Source organism: Urocampus carinirostris, chromosome 4 (assembly GCF_059441175.1).
Source record: "Urocampus carinirostris isolate Australia breed hairy pipefish chromosome 4, RoL_Ucar_1.0, whole genome shotgun sequence".
NCBI lineage: Eukaryota > Metazoa > Chordata > Actinopteri > Syngnathiformes > Syngnathidae > Urocampus > Urocampus carinirostris.
Genome location: NC_142352.1, coordinates 32,863,586 through 32,887,621, shown reverse-complemented (window position 1 = coordinate 32,887,621; position 24,036 = coordinate 32,863,586). Strand labels below are relative to the sequence as shown.

Below are 24,036 nucleotides of genomic sequence, written 5' to 3'. Positions count from 1 at the left end.
TAATTGCGTTATCCTGACAGTGTTTCCCGTTGAATTGTGTGAGACCCTAGTCGAGTGAAAGTCTATAGTTAATTGTGAATTTACATCAAAAATTTGTACACTGTGATGTTGTGCACTGTGCAGGATTATTTTTACGCAAATTTGGAAAATGTTCCAACTGTTTGCATTTTAAATGACAGATTAATGAAAGAAATGTCATCGCGCAGCCCTAGGTGGAACCCTCGATCCGAACATCTGGAAAGAAAGACCTACCGAACAGCGGGGCGGACAGCTTCGCGAGATGAGCTGGAAGAGTTTGCTGCCACTTATAAGCAAAAAGGATACAGGCGACCAGAAACCCGGAAGGACAGTGATGACGAACAAGACTTGGGTGAATTTAGTCGATGTCCTTCGTACCGCAACAATCCACCACTGCAGCACCACTACGACGATCTCAATGACTTCAGCGACCACGAGAGCCAACCCAGAAGACCCAAGAAAAATGGACATAACATAAGTCCACTTCCATCCCCCCAAAAGAAGCGGGTCACTCGGGGCAATGAGCGACCTGCTTCACCTCCTCTCCATGCAAGTCCGCCATCAACTTCTTCTCAAGAAAAAGACTACGACAGCGCATTCCTCAACTGCTTGTTGGAGCGTAAAGGCAAATTACGAGGAATCAACCACGGGAGGAGTGGCGCCCGTGGAGAGGACGATTCGGACACACCTTCCAGGGGAAGCTCGAAAAAGAGCAGCGGGGAGTCCGGCCGCTACTCAAGCAGGTCAGCTAGCAACAGGCCTGAAGCAGATTTACTGCCGCCTTACTTGGATACAGAGCAGAGCAGAAGTGACAGGCCTTCTCCGCGGCCACTTCCGGCATGCGCTCGCCCTCCACAACCTCCTGCTCCTTCCCCACTTGGTCGGCGAGGGGAAACCAGAGACAGGACTCGAAAAGTGGTGAGTTACTGTACATTTGGTCAAGACGGACGCTGGCTCTAGCAGGGAGATCAAGAGATGCACAAAGGTTTTACGTTCTATATTAATGCTCATTCGGTAAAACTTTATACATGTTACCGTTCATAACTTTGAATATGAACATGTTTAAATTTAGTAAAGATATTTTTTAAGTATGCTTAAAGGTGGGGTGCGTCTTTTGAGGTAGCCTCAAAAGGTTGAAAGTGAAATACTTTCTTTATTAAGTATGTGTTAACAATGCCCAACTGAGTTCAAAGAGCCTTTAGCGTAGCATGAAAACGGTAAAAGTAAGAAAAGGACTGTTTGAAATTCAGTCCAAATGCCAAGCTAATACCCCAAATTAGATTTTGAAAAATAAAATAAAGCAATGCACGTACATGCATGCGCCACACAAGCAGCTTGACATAGGCTGCAATTATGACCTAAGCCAGAATATGGCGTCAGCAAGTAGAACATTTCAAAATTCCGGTCAGCACCTTTAAGATCCAATTCTGAATTTTTCTATAGGGCTAGATCAGGGGTGGGCAAACTTTTTGAGTCACGGGCCGCATTACCTTAAACATTTTTTGAAAGGGCCACCAGGAGGAAAAATGTTGATTAAATTTTTTGTATATCCTGTGTGGAGTTTGCATGTTCTCCCCGTGCTTGCGTGGGTTTCCTCCGGGCACTCCGGTTCCCTCCCACATTCCAAAAACATGCATGTCAGGTTAATAGGCCGGTCCAAATTGTCCCTGGGTGTGAATGAGCGGGTGACTTGTCTGTCTCTGTGTGCCCTGCGACTGGCTGGCAACCAGTTCAGGGTGTCCCCTGCCCACTGCCCGAACACAGCTCGGATGGGCTCCAGCACCCCCGCAACCCTACTGAGGATAAGCGGTGCACATAATGGATGGATAGATGTTTTGTTTCTTTTTCAGTTTGATAGCCGGTCATCTACTCTAATTTCGTTTTTTAGCCTATTTTTAATAGCAAAATTTACATTTATCTGCACTGATAGGGTTTAGAATTAACAAGCAATCTTTGTATGTGTCAGAATAAGTCACACAGTAATACACTTTGTATTTCAATGACAGTTCAAATGAATGATAAGAAGGTTCATTAAATAAGCAAAGAAAACATAATTCCAATGTTTTCCAGTTCAGGGGATCCCCAATGCATGGGGTCTCACTGGTTTCTTAAAGTTCATGGGTCCATAGTCAAGATCAAAGGAACAATGCAAATCCTACCACTACCTTGATGCAGATCCTGGATGTGGACCCTTGGTCTGGTGTTTCCATTCATCCAAGAAATCGAGGAATTTTCCTGGGAGGGAAAAGAACCTGGCCTTTAAAAAGGCCAACTAAAGAAATATATTCAGTCCTTAACTTCAAGCCATCAGTGGCTGGGTATCAAAAAACATGAATAGGGCGACTACTTGCATCCCGAGTTAGTTCAAACAACTTGTAAATTTACACAGAAATTAGTCAAGTCAAGTAAAAATACGAAAAATATAATCAACAGAGATATCAAATGTTAAAAGGGAATCTAACATTTGATTTAAATGTTATGATCTGTTACAATCTGTTATGTTCTGTTATGAGAAATGTCTTGTTAATGCATAAATGCAACCTTTTAAATCTAAAGAGCAACGAAACAAAACTCACCAAAACGTGTCTAGATTGTTGTTTTTGTCTTTTATGAAATCACACCATTACCTGTGGAATCAAACGCAGAAAAAGAAAGATTTGAGACACTTCCAATTGATAAAAGGATAATCGCATGTTCTGTCCATCTACGCTGAGGTGCATGTTCTCTCTGCAGTGAACAAATGATGAAAGACGAGATATCGCCATTAACTATGTCTATGACATATTTAATTTGTGCCTATTTTGCTTTTTAAAGTGGGTTACATGAGGAAGACAAAATAATAAAGTCCTATAGTCACTGCCATTTCAAAGACATATCTGTCAGAACCAGAACAGATGGTAGACCCAAACGCGTAACGTTTCACAACAAACTTTATTGCGGAAGCTGAGAAGTCAGGTATGGGAAAGCAAGCGCCAGCAATCCTGCGATTGCTGGGCAGGAGGAGGAGGGAGCTCACGGGATCGGAGCGTGGTCGGAAGGCGGGAACGAGTCGAGTAGCGGGGACGGGCCATCGGAGCGTGATCGATGGGCAGAAAGAGGTTCAGGGAGCCGGAGACAGTCGGGAAGCCAGGGGCAGACCAGCAGGATACAGGTAAGGACAGGAGCCAGAGTCAAATAGTGCTTGCCTTGCTTGTGCGGGGGTTCGCTGACATACTGACAAGGAGTGAATGGAGTACTGAGTTTAAATACGAGGATAGCCAATCAGGCAACGAGCAGCAGCTGGCGCCAAACGAGCAGGCACAGGTGAGGGCAATGGGTAATCGTGACAATATCTCTATTTTTTTGCTTTTTATTCTGCATTTTATCACATTCTATTCAGGCAAATGTTGGTGATATTATCGGCCAGGTTTTCTTGCTCTAAATTTCTTGCTTGAAGTTATCTAGTAGATCTAACCAACGCACCTTCAATTGTAGAAGTTAAACTAAAAAGCACGTGACTCTAAGTCTGATTTACCATATTTGTAAAACTTAAGAAATAATTTACTTCAAAATTTGTGACATAGATGCTATTTTTACTTACCAAAAAAATGTCATCTATGAAGACATCGTGTCGGCAGAAAAATTAAATGCTGGCCAACTACATTAAGTACACTAATTGGATTTTACATAAACTTGTGTAAAATGATTTTATTCTCATGCTCTTCTGCTCTACAATTAACTTTTTCCAGTCCTCTACATTAAACTTTTTACCTTTACAGGTCAGGTTTGCATGCGACGAAAACTAGGTAGAGGTTTCTGTTCTGCTCTTATTTCCCCCAGCCTCAATAACAGCTTTCCCTTTCAATATGGGGCAAAACTCTCTTCAACATCAAAAGTCCTTCTTAAAATACACTATACACAATGTACGCCTCTGTTGGCCGAGTCCAATTTTTTAGCAGGTTTAAAAAGTAAAGGCAGAAGTTGAAGTGCAGTTGGTCCCAGGTTCCCCACAATAACCTGTGTGGGCTAACCAGGGAATCGTGTCCATAATAAGTTTTTTTTTTTTTTTTTTTGCAAACTAACTTGTACTATTTTTATCTACAGCAGGGAACACTTCTCAGCCGGGATTCCCTCGTGGTGTGATCTGCTGTAAAGGGCATAAGCGTTCGCAAGGACAAGACAGTGCGACCATGCGCCTCAATGAGAGCTACAGTGCGTTCTGTATGCGTGAGCTGATAAAAGACGCACTGTAACCGTTCCACTTGAATGGAGACGTAGATGACGCACATATAAACTAAACTGCTGATGTCATCGGCATGCTGTAAGTGTCGCCAAGCGTACGTCTCAGCTGGACCAATGTGGACTTTCTCCGTGTCCTGACAGGACAACCCCACTGACCTTCTTTCTCACAGTCAATAACAGTCGGTTACTCCTGCCGTTTACCCGTGCTTCATCGAATTTCTTCACTTTGACATTCAGAGCCCTGAGCAATAATCACATTGTGTCAACACCCGCTGCAGGCCCTTGCAATGCTTTGCTTCATTTAAAAAAAACAGTCGAATCCCCCCCGGTCCGCACCAGTTTTAAGCCAGCTGCTTGGCGCTGGCAGAAGCGACTCGCCGTAAGTGCACTGCCGACACAGGACCCAACGCAGGAAGGACAATGCACTCGTCCAGAGTTGCTGCTGACACCCGCTGTAACACCCTTGCACCCTCCGCTTCCGCAGACTAATTGTAAAAAATTAGGTTTCTACTTTGCGGATTTGTCTATTATGGGTCCTTTTTGTAACGCAACCCCTGCGAAAAACAAGAGATTACTGTAGTGCAAAAATTGTATCTGTAATAGATGTTTTTTTTACAATATATTTTTAATGGTATAAAAATGTAGTGTTCAATGATCTGATATGTTTGTGCTACATGGGTTCCAATTTAAATCTTATTAATTAATTAATTAACACACAGTTTGACTAAATTTGAAATAAAATACCACATATTAAAAACTTCAGCAAAAGAGCATGGATTCTACACAATAAAAGCGTAATTGGATTGTGAAAACATAGCAGGACATAATGTCAGCAAATGTGTACATTTCTGTTTATTTATCCTGAAAGAAACAATACAAAATAATAGGAGATCATGATTACGTAACAACAAAATTGGAGATCAATTCAGGGAGTTTAGGGATTTTTAGCCGTATTAATGGGACTAGAACTGGTTTTAATTAATATTGCTGGCTTTTATGTCACAATATCACCTGAATTAAAATTAAATTATAATGTGATCATACGTATAATTCCTATATTTATACAGTAACATGTATTGACTCTCTATGCACGTGCACATGCTATACCCAATAAAGTCTGTAAAAATGTGATTCTTGTTTGTGTGCGTGCATGAATTGAATTATTTTTACTTACATATTTGGGGGGAGGGTTTCAAGGGAAAATGTATACTATCCATCAATCTATTATCTGCATCGCTTATCCTCGGTAGGGTCGCGGGGGTGCTGGAGCCCATCCCAGCTAACCTCGGGCAGTGAGCAGGGAACACCCTGAACTAGTTGCCGTACAGTCGCAGGGGACAATGTATACTAAAATAATTCTATTTAAGACATTTGTAGGCCTATATGTATATATATAAATACCTAATTAATACTTAATTGTATTAGTATGCCTGTAATAGTGGTCTTTTCAGCCCTTTGAGACTATTTGTGATTAAGGGCTATTCAAAAAAACATGACTTTCCTCACTATTAAGCATAACTGTCAACCGAGGCGGGACAAAAGCAGACAAGGACCTAAGCTGGATATGAAAGAAATTCAGTGACTTATTTTTTAACCCAAGCTAGGCCAATTTTTCCAACATAGACAGAATCTTGCAAAATTTGCTATGGAAACAATGCCAAGTATGAGTCACGTCTTTGTCCATTGTGGCAGTGACAGACTGCCATTCTTCAATACAAAGCGGGAGTAAAACTCACTTCATCTCTGCTTGTTCAGCCTTAGATATTTTAAGATTGTTTTCAATATCCTTCAGCCACGCTCTACTTCAATACATTTTAAGATAAAATCGTGCAAGAGTTGGCATCCTTAGATACACTAACATTTTGGAACATCTCATTGACGCAAAAGGCAAAATAGGTAAGCGTTAAGCATTGAGAGGTTAGTCATCACTTAGAAATATACTGTAAGGGTGACTGACTGAAATCGAACAAATTATAAGAAGTATACCCAAAAGAATACTCAGCAAATATTTTCAAAGTCACACTGAGCAAAAAGATCAAAAAATTGAAACTGAAAGTATGTATACTATGCAATTAAGGGCGTTGGTTTGGTCTTGGCATTGTTGGGGACACGGTTGGGTTTTTGAGGGTGGACCCATATGGGGGGAAAGCAGGAACTGAGTCAAGGGTGCTCAAAATAGGGAAGGTATTTACTCACAAAACCAAGACCAAAGTAACAAACGAATAAGAGTGCACGAAACAATGACATTACCAAACAAATTTGACCAGAAAAGCCTGAACCAGAAGCAAAGACTGAAGCCAGAAATGCATTAATGCAAGACACATAGTAACAAAGAACAAGGGGTCACAAGACTACTGTACTAACTGTCCAAACAAGAAACCAGAAATAGAAGAAAACAAATCTGGTGTGGCAGTGGAAATGAAAAACGACCCAACCCTAACAGACACACCGCAAAATACTATCCATCCGTCCATTATCTGCACCACTTAGCCTCAGTAGGGTTGAAGGGCTGCTAGAGCCCATCCCAGTTATCTTCAGGCAGTGGGCAAGGGACACTCTCAACTGGTTTCCAGCGAGTCGCAGCGCCGCATAATACTAATGGGGACATAACAATGATTGCTATTGGTGGGGAGACGTCACCTCTGTCAACGCTTAAACTATGTTCATGTTTACAATAAGTGTGTTTTTTTTGTAGGACAACGAATCTTCAGGTCAGAGCTTATTTATGTCGTAAACACTAACTTTCTTTGCACAGGTATGTCCAAACCGGAACAGATGGTAGACCCAATTGTGTAACGTTTCACACAAAAGTTTATTGGGCTATCGAGGAAACAAACGCCAGCGATCTGGTAATCGCTGCACAGGCGGGGCGAGCAGCTCACGGGATAGTAGCGTGATTGGAATGCGGAAGTGATTCGCCGGGATGGAAGATCGGAGTGGTCAGGGGCAAAAGCGGGTCGATAGCCGGAGCGGGAGATCAAAACGTGGTCGGTGGTCAAAAACGGGTCAATGGCCGGAGACAAACGGGAAATCAGGAACAGACTGGAGCCAGAGTCAAAGTGCTTGCCTTGCGTATGCGCAGGGTCGCTGACAGACTGACCAGGAGTGACTGGAGTACTGGGTATAAATAGGAGGGGAATCAATTAGGTATCTACATCAGTCATTAAGAAATCATGGGAAGGAAAATTAAAATATTCAAGGCATGTTACGGTAATTATAATGTTTTTAAAAAATGGATTGTGTAAACCAGGTAAATAATTTACTGCAGTATATAGAGGAGGTTACATGTTTATGCTATTTTCAATCCATACAATTAATGATTAGTAGTTCACGTAATTGTTGGTTTAGAGTCTAAACTTTAGACAGACATATATATATATATATATATATATATATATATATATATATATATATATATATATATATATATATATATATATATATATATATATATATATATTAGTTGCACTAACCAATACAGCATCTAGTGGTCAAATATTACACAATACCCCTTTATTGCTCAGTTAAAATCTAAAACTCTTCACTTCAGTAGCGTTGTTTTCAATATAATCAAATCCACATTTTATATATTCTCGGCTGTATCTGCGTTTGGCCATAAACGTTTGGCGGGTGTAAACTTGTTTTTGCAGGGCATTATCGCCATCTAGTGTTAGGAAGTGTATTTTACCGTCAGTTATTTATTTCTTAGCGCATTTTTTGACAAGGCAAAGGCTTGAAAACGGGTTAAAGACCCATTTTCTTCAAACTTTGATTCTTTAATCATGTAGTTACAATTTTTAACAATCCTACAAAGACAAAGAAGAACAAAGATAGGTAGATAATTATTTTAAAGTCAGCGAGAGAGAAGCTCGGCCTGACCGGAATGTAGTCATTGACACTTTAGGGGCAGGGCCAACCCGGCCTGAATTAAATCAAGACAACCATATATGTATTTGTACAGCTCAGTCTCTTCTAGTTTTAACGGCTGTTGGCGCGTTAGTGGATTACCGCCCCCTAGCCAATCATGGTTTGTGAAACCGGGGACATTTTTAACACCCTCTACAGGGCTCTTGGACGTAAACTCGGAATCTGATTGGCCAAAACAACAGCTTTCTCGAAAATTGATATTACGGGACACGGCTTTCGGGATCCGTGCAGATTTCTGAGCCTAGCAACAACTAATGGCGGAAACGCGGATGGTTAAATGATCCAATGTGAAAGCACACATCTGTAAGCAGTGCAACCAGGTAGAAGCAATGAAAGGAAGCTGAAAGTTAAGTATTGATGGACAAAATTTAATTACCATAAGATGATTCAGATAATGCAGCACGGCGGCGCAGTGGTTAGCGCGTGTGCGGCACAGTTCTGAGGTCGTGAAATCAAACCCCCTGTGTGGAGTTTGCATGTTCTCCCCGTGATTGTGTAGGTTTCCTCCGGGCACTCCGGTTTCCTCCCACATTCCAAAAAAATGCATGTCAGGTTAGTTGGCCGGTCCAAATTGTCCCTGGGAGTGAATGAGCAAATGAGTTGTCTGTCCCTGTGTGCCCTGCAACTGGCTGGCGACCAGTTCAGGGTGTCCCCTGCCCACTGCCCGAAGATAGCTGGGAAGGGCTCCAGCACTGAGGATAAGCAGTGCAGATAATGGACGGATGGATGGATTCAGATAATTAAAAGGCCAGCAGAGAAGGTCTTGTAGGCCCTCACGGCCCACCACTGGAATAATCTTATGACCCACTGACATTATTATTATAGTGCTTCGACAGTTTCGATCCCAGGACAATAGAAATGAGCTGATCCAAATCCTTGCTTAGTATCTATAAAATTGTTATTTGGATCAATCCGTCCACAGAACAGAACACCAGCATGTGAAGGTTTATGACGTCACCGAAAAGAGAATCGTTCACCTGTTTCGGGGCGTGGTCAATTTCATGACTGAGACTTCCCTTCAGTTTTAAACTCAAACATATTAGAAGTCCAGGCGAGTAGCTGTCTTTTCAACTCGTCCCTATTATTTCTCCTCTTCTTTCTTTTGACCGTCTTAAAAGAATTATTTTGTAATCTTGAGAGCGGCTTTTCAACACCATGCGGCGATTATTAGCCGCCGCCATCCTCTCGTCGCTATTAAGAGGTAAAGTACACTTTCTTATCTGCGTACAATGCATTGTTTTCTTTCTACTGTTGTTTATTGTAATAATTTCCCTTTAATAGTAAAACGCTCTCTAACCCACTTTTTATGTCACGTAATGTAAACGGTTTCAATTGGGATCTTTTTTTGCAGAAAAGAATTGGAGTGATTATCACCGTTGATTTCTGGAGTGTGTTTGTTTCACTGCATCTCATGATGAATCTGAAAGAACATATTTCGGGGGCGTAATGGTTTCATCCCACCCATCTTGATGTTTGTTGGCTGGTTTCACTTCCTGTGTCTTTGTGTGTCACCTGTTTTTCTGGTCGGACCACTGGGAGATGAGCTCCGTGTTGTTTAAGCAAAACACTCACGGTTGAATTCTTGCCATACTCCTTTCATTGCTCTCTAAAAAGAGTTTCAGAGGCCAAGAACTTTCAGGAAACTGAACATTGGTATTGACCAAAATGTATGGTGGGAATCACGAGTTCACAACTTGGACACATTTTTATTACATTCCCTCATTATGAGTAAAAAAAAACATGTCATGCAAGTACATTGGTCTCTTGAATCGCATATTTTATTAAGAAAAGCAACTGAAACGAATATTGAACATTATAATGGAACATAAATGAATTTAAACTGTATAAAAATGAACGCATTTTAGAATATGAGAAGTTTCAACAACACCAGAGGAACCTCTAACACATATTTGTCTGGTTCTAGAAGATGTTTGACAGAGTTGAGCAAACCACCTTGTGGGACAAAATGCAGAAATTCATCACGGACAATTGATGAGCTGTATGCCAATGCCAACAACTAATCAATGGCACCATTGGAGTGTGGTTTCAAACCAAAGTATGTGAGAGTTGAGGCTGAATTCTCTCCAACTTTCTTCAATACGTTCCTGTATATGATAATGATTTATGCCCTGGGCCAACATGAAGGTACAGTCTGCATTGGGGGACCCTAGTCCTTCGTTTTGATGATGATATTGCCGGACTGGCAGGAGAAGAACAGGAACTCTGCGATCTGGCCAATCAGCAGGAAAAAGCATCAACCCAGACAGTGATGGAGTCGGCACAGAAAAAAAGGAAAGACCAACAAGCCCCTATGTATCGCCACAAGCATTACTGTCAACAACCACGAGCTTTAACCTCTCACCAAATTTAAATATCTTGGAACTGTCAAATCAGAAGAGTGGTCACAACCAGTAATCTTACCCAGAATGGCACCATTTACAGCCGCACTTGGAAGACTGAAGAAGAACAAGTTTGACAACATCAAGAATGGACTGTTGGCAAAGTTGGGACGACCCTATCTCAAGCCAGAAACAGTCAGCAGAACTGGAAAGAACAGTCCATAGTTGAGTCCACATTAGTGCCCTGACGACCCACGCTGTTAAGGGATCCATGAACCGTAAAACATTATACAATTTCATTTTTCACATTCTTATTTCATGCTTTCTTTAAAAGGACAATGTGCTGTTCCAACAAAGAGGCACAGGAACTATCATTTATTGGCAAAGAATACTCACGTCTAACTTCAGTAATATTACTGGATGTATATTTAGTATGACAGAACAGGGTGTGTTTTGAACCTACCCAACAAAAACTGATAGAAAAGATGTTAAAAAGGAGCCAAGGTTTCTTCCAAGATCCTTTTTTTATTCGGTTAAACAACTACTAGTTTGAGACTGAATTTTGTCCACGTAAATTGGGCTAATTATTGTATCTGTTTTTGGGGGGAAAGCAATGTGTCTAAAATGAACCAGGAGACCTTCAACCCAAAATCAGTTTTCTCGAAGACATCTGCGAATAAATAATAAAGAAAAACAAAAATTGTATCTGCGTCCTAATACACCTCTGTACAAAACGAGTAGGCATAACCCATCTCGCGGAGCGGCCATTTTAAAACTGTTGTAGCATGAAGATGACATTACAGTTTCTCAGACTTAGGGTAAGGACCAATCCTGGCTCTGCTCTAGAAAATTAGTTTCCACAAGATGGTTTCTTACTAGTCTCAAGAAGCTCTAACATTATTTTAAGGTAACCCAAATGAAAAAAATGGCTACTCCCAGAGATGAATATAAACATGTGTATTTTGCTCTTAAATCATATTTTCCAAAAGCAATAATAAAACAACCTTTTCCCTTTCGCAAAAGGCTTGCTTGCTCCGGAGTTGTCCGACCTTTCGCCATGAAATCAAGACAACAATATATTTCTTTGTACAGCTCAGTTTCTTCTAGTTTTGACCGCTGTTTGTGGATTAGTTTGTAAATCAGGAACATTTTTCAACTCCAGGGTTCTCAGACGCCAACTCGGAATCTGATTGGCTAAACCACAGGTGTCAAACCGGCGGCCCGCGGGCCGGATCAGGCCCGCTAAGGGATTGAATCCGGCCCGCGAGACAACTCAGAGAAGCGCAAGAGCAAAACAAGATGCAGGTTTAAATATGTCAACTTGATGTTGCCAAAGAAAGGTGCCTCGAAAGAAGACACTCTACTTATATATATCTCCCCATCATGCTTTATTTGCTCTTTTCTGTCTTTCTATTTCTCTTTGGATTTCTTTCTTCTTCTCCCTTTCTTTTCCCCCTCTCTCACAACTTTTTATCCATTTTGTTTCTCACGCTCTATCCCTCTCTTCCTTTACCCTCCCTCTTTATCCCTCTTTTCTTTCTCTGTAATCTACTAGTCCGGCCCCCGACAAAATGTTTGTTCTATCGTGTGGCCCCCGAGTTAAAATGAGTTTTACACCCGTGGGCTAAACGCAACAGCTTTTTTGAAGACTGACGTTACAGGACACGGCCTTCAGGATCATGGTAGATTTCTTAGCCTAGCAACAACTGAACTGAAATGTGGATGGTTAAATGCTTGAATATGAACGCACAAGTCTGGAAGCAGAAAAACCAGGGAGAGGCAATGAAAGAAAGCTGGCAGACAAGTATTGATGGACAAAATGTATTAACCATTATATGAACAGATATTTTTTAGGCCAGCACAGCAGGCCTTCACGGCCCACCACTAGAATAATCTTTATGATCCACTGACAACATTAATTATAGTGCTTGTTAAAATGGGAAGACGGTGTCGATCCCAGGACAATAGAATTGAGCTGATCCAAGTCTATGCTTAGTATCTATACTAGGGAATCGTTCACCTATTTCGGGGCATGGTCATATGTGTTGGAAGTTAAAATATTATTATTAGGAAATAATGTTGTTGACTGTCTTTTTACATTTGTGTTTTTGGTTTGCCTTTCCAGTGTCGCTGAGTATTCAGGTGATCGTCGCTCAGACAGAGCGCAGCACTGCTCTTTTTGCTAATGTTATCCTGCGCTGTGACTTCTCCACGTCTGCACCCCTCCAAGATGTTTTGGTCACCTGGAGGTTTAAGTCCTTCTGCAAGGACCCCGTACTGGAGTACTACTCTACCTGTAAGAAATTATTGTTGATTTGTAAGGCAATGAGATGGCTTTGCAAGACCATTTGAGCTAGTGTTGGATCTTTGGATTTGTAGATTTGGGTTCAATTCATTGGAATCTTTTCATTCACCATGTTTTTATATTTCACTAGATTGATCATTTTAACGGAGGCATCTCTCTTTGTGTGTGCGGGTAGCTTACCAGTCAGCACTTCAGTTGGGCCAGGATCCAGCCAATGACTGTCCCGACCGCCAGCGCACAGTTCGAACCGTGATTCAGAAGAGAGGAAACAGCGAGGCCATTCGTGGTTCCGAATACAGCGACCGTAAAATAACCATTCAAAACAGTGAGTTCATACTACATTGGAAGTGGAAGAAAACTTCTTCCTATTTCACATATTAACCAATAATTCCTTTGCTGTTTTCAGGAAGGATCCCAAATCTTAGACATAGCTTGCATGTGTATAGTCTTCTATTATAAAAATGATCTAATTTGAGTTTTAAGAATGTTATTGCTCACAATTAGCAATCTTTAAATGTTGCAACGGGTACCTAAGATGATTCGTAATTATCTCAAATGTTTTAAGTTGGAATGGCAAGACAGTTTTCCAATAGAAACTTTTGAGACCCTGTTGGGTGGACAGTCTAGGGGGAGTACCCCACTGAAGAAAATTCTGTACATTTTGAATTCAAGCGCATCTATCTGGTGCACTTTTAGAGCAAAATCAAGAAACTAAATCTATGACGATGTGTGCTCTTGTAAACAATTGAATCGTAAATAGAATGAAAAATATTTTGTGTAAACAATGGGGTTGAAAAATAAACGGACCTTAAAGGTGCAAGCGAGCACACCATGGCGTTTGCGATTATTTTTTAAATTGAGATCTTTTTATTAATTTTGCATTTATATATTTAAACATGGGCAGCACGGCGGCGCAGTGGTTAGCGCTTGTGCGGCACAGTTCATGTCATGGGAACCTGTCGTGGGTTGAAATCCAGCTCCAGACTTCCTGTGCGGAGTTTGTATGTTCTCCCCGTGCTTGCGTGGGTTTCCTCCGGGCACTCCGGTTTCCTCCTACGTTCCAAAAACATGCATTTCAGGTGAATTGGCCGGTCCAAATTGTCCCTAGGTGTGAATGAGCGAATGAATTGTCTGTCCCTATGTGCCCTGCGATTGGCTGGCAACCAGTTCAGGGTGTCCCCTGCCCACTGCTCGGAGATGGCTGGGATGGGCTCCAAGCCCCCCCGCGACCCTAATGAGGATAAGCGGTACGGCTGATGAGATGAGATGAGATGTTTAAGCATTACTTTTTTTTTTTTTTGATAAACAAGATTATTAACAGGGCAGCACGGCGGCGCAGTGGTTAGCGCTTGTGCGGCACAGTTCATGTCATGGGAACCTGTCGTGGGTTCAAATCCAGCTCCAGACTTCCTGTGCGGAGTTTGTATGTTCTCCCCGTGCCTGCGTGGGTTTCCTCCGGGCACTCCGGTTTCCTCCCACGTTCCAAAAACATGCATTTCAGGTGAATTGGCCGGTCCAAATTGTCCCTAGGTGTGAATGAGCGAATTAGTTGTCTGTCCCCGTGTGCCCTGCGATTGGCTGGCAACCAGTTCAGGGTGTCCCCTGCCCAGTGCCCGGAGATGGCTGGGATGGGCTCCAGCCCCCCCGCGACCCTAATGAGGATAAGCGGTACGGCTAATGAGATGAGATGAAGATTATTAACCTTGGCAACCTGCCAGAGACTTTTAATGGTATGGGAAAGACTGGCAATATGAGGAACTTTCTTTTCTTTATGCGATGCCTCATTCATATAAAGACTGAATCTCTTTACTTCCTCTTTCACTGACTATGTTGTGTTATTCATCTATTTCTTCCTCTTTCCTCTTCTTTTGTGAAGGCAAAGTAATGATTCCTCTATTACCGTATTTTCCGCACTATAAGGCGCACTGTGTTATAAGGCGCACCTTTAATGAATGATATATTTTAAAAATTTGTCCATACTTAAGGCGCACCGCATTATAAGGCGCTATGAGTGCATGCTGGTTTAAGCTCAGGTAATTGTTCAATTTTGTAATTGTAATCCTGTGCAGTCCTTCGAGACATTTTTGTGATTAAGGGCTATATAAATAAATGTGACTTGACTTGACTTGGCTACAGAAGAGGATGTAGTTACGTTATGCAACCATTAGATGGTGCCGCGCTAAAGGGAATGTCAACAAAACAGTCGGATAGGTCAGTCAAACTTTATTACTAGATAACAAACAAGCTTTCCACAACTCCATTCACTCCCAAAATGAATAAACAGCTGTTTTATCATTTTCTCTGAGGTAAAGCATTTTTGTGACACATCTTTAACATCTTTGAACAACAGCAAAGCATAACATTTTACTTTTCTTCCATTTAGTCAACACGCAAAAAACGTCTGATACTGTTATGGTAAATTAAACGTTAGTGCAATCGCAATATAGTGACACTCGTAATGTGCAAAAACAATAACAATAAAGCAATAACATAATAACTGTAAAATGTAAAACGTAAACAGCTCATCCTCATGCTTCCTCACCATCGATTCATTAATGTTAAACTCTCTTGCTGCTGCTCTATTTCCGTGCTCTACTGCGTGACGGATCGCTTTGAATTTAAACTCTGCGTTGTAAGCGTGTCGCTTAATAGGAGCCATTTCAGGGTCTTTATACAAACGCACAAATAAAAGAATCGTTGTTTAATATTTCCCAGTATGCACAGCGCACTTCCTCTTCTACGCGAAAAATGGAGTCGGTGGCTGCTTATCTTAGTTGCGAGACCTTGCAATTCAATATTGATCCATATATAAGGCGCACCGGATTATAAGGCGCATAGTCAGCTTTTTTTTTTTTTAAAAAAACAGATTTTATGTGCGCCTTATAGTGCGGAAAATACGGTAATTAAAAATGTAATTTGTGCTTACAACATCATCTTTATGAGCTGCGTTTGTTGTGACAAAACGTATCCAAAAATTGTTCATTGCTTATTTATTTTTTATTTTACTCACTTTAGAGCAGTAAAATTGGAACTGGTTACAACTATAAACTGAGTGTTTATTTGCCAAAATAAATAATGTGTCTAGACAACTACTGCACTTAACTCGTGTTATTCTGCCCCGTCTTCATGGCGACCACCTTTCCTCTGTATCTGCGCTTTTCCTTGCTTGGAGCTACCTCTGTAGGAATTTAAGCTCCATAAAGCAACAAAACATAAACACATGTGAATAGTTCATTACCCTCTGCCAATTGATTCAAGCTGGTCGGTAAGAGGGTGCGTGATTAGGAAGACGCTAGGGCGCTCCTGAGCTGATACTGTAAACGGGAGCTTATGTACCACACTCTTCTATCATACTCTGCTCTTTGCACAGTATTACGACTTTCTCATCTTTATCCTCAACTCACTTTCTTGGAGTTTGGGGTAAAACTCCAGTTAAGGCAGTAATTGGATTAAGAAGAGTTTGTCTGTGTGTGTAAGAGCGCTTGAGTTTTAACCTAATAAGTCATCAAACATCTCTGCTCCTATGTACAGTGTAGAAATGCATTAAATGTGTGCCTGACAGTATTACATTGCTATCTTATTGGTTTGCACGGTAACATACTGTAACTATAAGCGGCCTTGATCTAAAATTTGTAATTTGTAAAATTAGGTAAAAATGTCAACTTCAATTCAACAATGTTTTTTCTAACAATTACATGTTTTTGTGCAGAGGCTGATCTGGTCATCAATGAAGTGATGTGGTGGGACAATGGTGTGTACTTTTGTGCGGTTGAGGCCCCCGGAGACACAACCGGAGATTCGGACAAAGAAGTCAAACTCATTGTTTATCGTAAGAAAACTATTTTAGTAACGACCAGTGACTTGTGACAAAGTGTATTTTTCTCTTTTAGATAAACAGTACATTACATTTTGAAATATATATTTTCCCTCTCCCCCTAAGATTGGTTAACAGTGCTCTTCATCATCATTGGGGCTCTGCTGCTCCTCCTCTTGCTTGGCATCTGCTGCTGCCAATGTTGTCCTCAGATATGTTGTTGCTATGTACGCTGTCCATGTTGCCCGCAGCAGTGCTGCTGTCCCGAAAAAGGTAGGAAGACTTAGTGTCTTTAAAAATGATTGCATGTAATACCCAAAGATGTCTAGAGTAGAATATATAAACTAGCATTTCTCCATCTTTAAAGCAAACACATACGTTCTTCCTCCCGAAAAAGTCGCACTTTTTAAAGAGTAAAGAAAAATTTACCAGCTCCAGTTGTCTTTCTTTAAAGGTGCATTGCATAATTTTTGACCACTAGATGGCACTGGATCATATAATGTGGTAAATAAGTACAGCGTAGCAGCAAGATGCCAGACAAACATGGCAGTGACTACTGGGTACGGATTCACTATGTAAATAAATTTAAATTTCACGACCTATGAATATTTATAAAAATGGAATATTACACACTGTCCTTTTAAGGTGCAGGGCATCATTTAAAGCAGGGATCAGGAACCTTTTTGACCCAAAGAAACATAAAAGCAAAACATGTTTTAAAAAGAAATTGAGAGAGCCACATCATATATTTTCAGACCAAATTAAAAAAACTGCCAAACACGCTCTCTAGACAAAAGCTAATTCTTTAGCACATTTTATTTCACTGTGTGTCATTTGATGATTTAATCAAATGTATGAAATGATAATAATGCCAAATCCTGTGTCCCAAATCAATGTAAATATGCCATTTACAATTCGTCTTCCATCTTCAGTTAAGTTTTGAGGCAATTTTTTTCCATGAAATTTGTCCTTAATGACTGTTTCAAAACAATGTGCATGCAAAGTTCTTTGGTAAAAATGTCACAAATTACTGCAAACGATAAGCATATCGTCACATACACTTTGGGTGTAGACTGCACTGAGCGGGAGAGAGAGAAGGGAGTACCTTGTGCTGTGTGCAGGGATACGCCCACCTGTACTGCTCACCCAATCAAAGTCGTTTGCCTGCGTTTTTATTTATCAGTTTAAATGGTTTCTTATCATACTTCTGCATAAAGTTGCTTCGGCTTTATATGGACCAAAATCGGGATGAAATAAAAATAATTCACATTGTGACTCCATTGTCATAAAATGTTGCTTATTTTAGTACAGAATTCATTGCAAAAAATATTATACCCCACTGTCACAAAATGTCATTCATTTTTTTTCTAAATTTATGATATTTTTACTTAATTACAGCTACCGTTATTCATACTCTTTTGGGGGGAAAAATTTGTATTACATTGTCAGAAAATGTCCCCTTTTAATTTTACGATATCTTTACTGGCATTTATAATTCTAGACTTCTCTTCTAGGAGATTTTATAATTTTGCTTATTTATTTTTTTCGTATTTTGTTTGAGAATATATCTTAAAGGGACAGTGTGTATTATTTGACCATTAAATGTCGCTGTATTTAAAAAAAAAGCAGACTTGGAAATTTTGCTCATTTATTGTTTTTATTTTTTTGTTAAAAAATTAAAAAAAGATGAGAAAAATGTTACGTAGCTTATTTTTAGTGTGGTTTTTGAATTTTAAAAATTGTACTTGTTTTTAACTAAAATGTACTTCAAAATGGGCAATTTTCTCTATAGTAGTATTGAAAAACGTAAAAGATGTGAAAATATGTCCATGGCAGTGAGTTAATAATTATTATTGTAAATACATGTATTTCCCTGCACAAACTCACAAATGATTTGTGTACAAAAAGAAAAAAAATGGTAATCTGCTGGAGACTGTTTTCCATAGATATGCTTTAGCTTGTTTGGCAGAAGCTGGATTTAATACTTATTGATTTTATTTACCTCAATCATGTACTTCTGTGATATTAACATCTTAAAGGATATCAGACGTTTTGAAACACCTGGTATAATCCCTTCCGGTTTGTCATTTAGCGGTGATGCAGCATCGAATGATGAAGGATGCTCAGAGGGCCATGGTTCCATGGATGGGAGGACAGCCTGTATATGGACCTATGAGCCAGGTTTCCTCCTCTCAAATCAATCCCCTGCTGTATGCAGGTACAGCACATGTCGCACTGTAAAAACAAAACAAAAACACGATAGATCTTATTTTGTAGTTTACTCATTGAGTGCTCTGTAGGGTCCATGTCAGGGAAGAGCATGCCTATGAAGCCCATGCCACTGCCACCACCCCAGTCGTCGGCTTACAGCATGCCGGCCCAGAGTATTCCCGGCACCCAGACGCCAGTCAATGCCAATCACATGCTTGACTATATGGAGAGTCAGGTGAGGGGTTTGGACATGGCCAGTCCTCTACTTCAGGTATGTACTTTGTATGTATTCATGTTGATGATATCTGTGTATTGTCTGCACAGCACTTTGAGACTTCTTGTGATTAAGGGCTATACACTACAAATAAACATGACTTGACTACTCTAGGTTTTGTAGCCACAAATTTGGAAATTCTGGCCTTTTCACATGAAATGCACAACAAATGTTAATTATATGTACACATTGATCTTGATGTACAATTTGTAGATGTTCAATTTTGCTGGTGAGTTGTCAAGACATTAGAATGAGGATTAGCAAGCACGTGCCAAAAAAGCCCTTTCAAGTCATTTAGATTTCTGTTCTAAGATTCCTGATCCTGAAATGTAAAAAAAATTAGAATGGCTTTTATTCAGGGTTCGCACGTGTGCCTGAAATCCTTGAAAAGGCTTGAATTATTTCCTTGTGTTTTCAAGGATTGAAAGGTGTTTGAATTATGGGTGAAGTGTTTGTAAAAACTTGATGTTGTTGCTATGTTTTTCAAAAATCCTGCATAGAAATGATGCCAACACTGCTCTCTAGTGGGTTGCTTTGCCATTGCATTTTTTGTGTCCCTCGTGGTTAATGTTAAATGGTCTGCGTTTATATTGCGCTTTTTAAGTCAATGAAGACCTCCCAAAGCACTTTACAATGTGCTTCACACTTACCCATTCACACACACACTCACACACCAATAGCGACCATGCAGTCATACAAGGCGCCGACCTGATTTAAATCAAAGTTTATCAGAGTAAAGAAAAATGCCCATAGCATCAAGAGTGTAAAGGCAAAACCTACGTTTTACAAAGATAAATACAAATAAATTCATATATTTTACATAGCTGCATAAGAGTGACAAATAAACGATAGATCAACTAGTGGTCCACCATATGATTGATTTTTTTTTTTTTTTTGTATGGGCTGTCAATATTTAAGCCGCAACAGATTTGCATGCACAGCAAAAATGTTCGCTGGTATTAGTTTTAATGGGATTGTCCTATGAAGCGTCACCGCCCCCTATGGGTTTCTTCTTTTAATGGTACTGGATAAATTGAAAAACTGAGCTTAAAAGTCCTTTTAATTTGGCCATGATAAATGTGTACGAACCCTGTTTTACAGTCTCTAACTTGTCGGCATTGAAATCCTTTCTTGCTTTCTTTTTCTTCTTATACTTTCCCTACCTTTTTATAAGGCTCAGCCACCTCCACCTCCCCACATGACACAGCTGGCCCCTGCTGCCCGGCAAGTGCCCATCGGCGTTCCCTTCTCAGCTGGGCCTCCTAGCATGATATCTGGCCTCGGCGACGGGCCCTCGGAACGCCGCGTCATCACCCTCCCGCCAATACGCGAGCCGGGACGAATGCCGCCGCCCGCTCCCAAAACTCGCCCTCCTAGCTCCAGCGACAGCAGCCGTGGCGGTTTCGGAACCCGTGGGGAGCACAGCACACCCGGTCGGCGCTATCCGTCACCTACTAGGTCCAGAGGCATTCCCAGGAGCTACAGCGAGGAGTCTCTGGACGGGCGGCCACGTGGCGGGCCACAAGGGGGCATGGGCCGTCCTCGATCCCGGTCCAGGGACGATATCTTTGACAGCAGGTCCAGAGCAAATTACGCCCCATCGGGAGCAGGACGGGCGAGAGGGTCGTGGAGCTCTGATGAGGAGGACGGTCGTCGGAGAGGAGGAGGGAGGAAAGGGGGCGGAGGCTGGGGTGAAAAACCTCCCAGCTATACTGAATACGAGCCTGGAAACAAACCAGGACTGAGGAGGAACGAACGCTACTCTGTAAGAAAAACATTGCTTTAATGTAGTCACTCTTAATTCATCCAAAACAAAAGACCTGTCATTAGCTTTTCTTGAGAAAAATGAATCTAAAGTTGGTGTGTCTCTCTCAGGTTAAAAGCTATCGCAGTGGCACGAGTGTCGTCATCTGAACGGAGCTGTGAATCTGCCCTTTGACCTCAGTTTCTGAGCGCACACACATCTTACATTAACAAAATCTTTAGCAACCTTGTTATCCGATTCATCTATTGGAAAGATGTGAGCCATCAGGATGAGACATTTGCGTTCCGTTCATAAAATATCAGAAATATGTCTCTTTTTGAAAGCGGCATCCCTGGTCGAGCAGAACAAAATGCTATAAAATTAATAGCCCTCTGCTGGTTCATCAGTAAAATTAGGTTACCTAATGTCGATGGACACCTTTTCCTGCCTAATGATATTATGGGTTATTTACTCAATATCCGTGATATCCACCTTTTAGGTCCATTTACTAGTCAACTATGTTATTTGTCATTATTGTTTAGAAAGTTAAGTACACTAGCAGAACACGTGTCTTTCTATCCCAATTTTGTGCCACTCCCTTTATTACAAAGAATTAGTAAATGGACTTGAAGCTGGAAGTCAAGAAAATTGATTAAATGCTAAAACCTATTCGATAGTTATTCATTCGAGTCTGTTTAGAGGTTTCTTTCAGACAAATGAGAAACTTTGTCTTAAGGACCCAAGAGGGGATTTAGCAGCTCTTGGAGCAAAACCCAGTAACTCGGCAACTGCTCTAATGTTTTGAAATTATTTAATAAAACATTGTTTCTTTTTGCCTTAATTGTGTGCAAATGTGTCTGTGGTGCCCTAGAATAAAAAGGTTAATCATTTTTTGAATGCTTCACCCTTATAATTGCGCGCCTAATTGATTAGTGTAAATACATCCAATACAATGCAATGGTTTTCATATAATTTTGTGTGAAATTGAAATGGTTTTTACAGTTATGAAAATAAAATTATGTATTGAATGTACCTGTCCCAAAATAACTTCTTTCATGTTAAGCTTGGGCCCATTATGTTTATCTTACACGTGTAAATAAAGTGTTTCGTTTATGTTATTTAGAGCGAGTTTGTTTTTTTTCAGTGAAACCTTCACAAATGCAAAGATGCACCCAACCCCCAAAAAACAATCTCACAAAACCATCCCCTCCCCAAAATATCCAGGAGAACTCGTCATCAATGTTTTGAAAAATGTTTTTTCTCCCACAGTGTTTATAGCTGGTGCATAGATAGATACTTTATTCATCCCCACAGGGAAATTCACAATGGTACATCTACAACATCAGCACTTTTTAATCAGCGAACCATGCAAATAATCATAGTTTTGATTAAACCACAATTTTTGCACTGAATAAAAGTCAAAATGGGTTGATTGAACAAAAAAGTCTTAGTAGTTGTAATTCATGCCTATTTCACCTTATATCAACTATCGATAAGGGGTGGGAAAACTGGCCCGCAGGATTTTTCATCCAGCCTGCCAAATGAAAATGGTCAAAATATAATGACAATATGTATAATGGTAAATAACTACTAATAAAAAATATTTTGGGTGCCATCTTTGTCTCTGTGTGCCTCCAACAAAAATACTACAAACTTACTACAAAACTATTAAGTTCAGTGCTTTAAAACAGGGACTCGATATTTTATTTTACTTTCCTTCTAAAAAGAAAAACTAAAGAAATACTACAAAACACAACAGAAAGACGATATTACAAAACACAACAGAAATATTACAACAGAAATTCTACAAAAAACGACAGTAATACATAAATACTAAAGACATTTTACAAAAACGTTAATATGTATATATCTCATCTCATCTCATCTCATCAGCTGCACCGCTTATCCTCAGTAGGGTCGCGGGGATGCTGGAGCCCATCCCAGCAATCATCGGGCAGTGGGCAGGGGACACCCTGGACTGGTTGCCAGCCAATCGCAGGGCACACGGGGACAGACAACTCACTCGCTCAGTCACACCTAGGGACAATTTGGACCGGCCAATTCACCTGAAATGCATGTTTTTGGAATGTGGGAGGAAACCGGAGTGCCCGGAGGAAACCCACGCAAGCACGGGGAGAACATACAAACTCCGCACAGTAAGGCCGGGAGCTGGATTTGAACCCACTCAGGAGGTTCCCACGACCTCAGAACTGTGCCGCACACGCGCTAACCACTGCGTCGCCGTGCTGCCTAATATGTATATACTTCTACAGAAATACTAAAATACTTCTACCGTAATACTATTAAAAATACTACTTGAGAAATACTGCAAAAATGCTGCCACATAAATATTACGACAGAATTACTAAATTAATAAAGATCTAATACCACAATTTTACTGTGGAAATACTACTACTGAAATGCTAAAAAAAATACTGCAGAACTAATACAAAAATTCGACAGACGAAATACAACAATCATGTTTATAAAATACAACTTCAGTAATACTACAAAACTAAATATCAGATTTAGTGTTTAAACAAGGATCTAATTTAGCTTTCATTGTGAGCGTTTCAAAACCAACATATCCAAAGAAATATAAACTGTATGTCTGCCTGTATGTCATGTTTATTTGTATAGCTCTTAATCACAGAGTCTCAAAGGGCTGCACAGATCAAAATGAAAAAAAAAAATATGTATATGTTTCCACCCCTGTTATGGACAATGATACACAAGCGCTAGGAACTTGTTCGTTTTTCTCTGGTTACCACGCGTAAAAATGTACATTATTCTACTTGGCCATTATCTGCAGCCTCCTCCCTATGGCCACCTGTTTATATCATTTATCATTATATTGCACAACTGTTTTCGTGCAAATTATTTAGTTGTTTCCTTGTCTTTTTTTGTGTGTGGGCTGTGCCTAAAAAGTGCAATCTTACCCTAAATGTACTGACTCCGTATTTTTTATTTCTTCTGTGCAGAATTTAATGGTCAAGTTGAAGTTACACGATAACCATTTGTAGTAAAATACTTTATACTCGTTAACTATTTTTGCAACTGTTGAATTAGTCGGCAGTATTTTTTTACCACGGTGCATTGATGTATCTACTAATCTATTAAAATATCTAGTACTATGCAACACATTTTTGACACTAGATTATCATTTTTATTAAAACTACATTT

General features: G+C 40.3%; 2 protein-coding genes across 6 annotated transcripts in view; both read left to right on the top strand.

Moving 5' to 3' along the window:
• LOC148367362 (uncharacterized) overlaps nt 1-5,370 on the top strand; it is a 38,744-nt gene extending 33,374 nt beyond the window's left edge. For 4 of the 5 annotated variants that reach the window (XM_088334227.1, XM_088334229.1, XM_088334230.1 and 1 more), the window contains 2 exons: nt 207-936; nt 4,102-5,370. In XM_088334227.1, the coding sequence (XP_088190353.1) occupies nt 207-936; nt 4,102-4,140 (769 nt within the window). In that variant the 3' untranslated portion in view covers nt 4,141-5,370. Of the gene's footprint in view, nt 1-206; nt 937-3,776; nt 3,804-4,101 lie in introns of all 5 variants that reach the window. The other variant, XM_088334228.1, reaches the window with a different exon arrangement.
• A 3,795-nt stretch (nt 5,371-9,165) lies between these two features.
• Nucleotides 9,166-21,971, top strand: ildr1a (immunoglobulin-like domain containing receptor 1a). The gene is made up of 9 exons (XM_088334231.1): nt 9,166-9,367; nt 12,631-12,801; nt 12,986-13,135; nt 16,520-16,639; nt 16,751-16,897; nt 18,717-18,842; nt 18,925-19,106; nt 20,284-20,874; nt 20,985-21,971. Exons 1-9 carry the CDS (start codon nt 9,322-9,324, stop codon nt 21,021-21,023), a joined length of 1,572 nt encoding a protein of 523 aa, XP_088190357.1. The 5' UTR covers nt 9,166-9,321; the 3' UTR covers nt 21,024-21,971.
• Nucleotides 21,972-24,036: the final 2,065 nt, after the last annotated feature.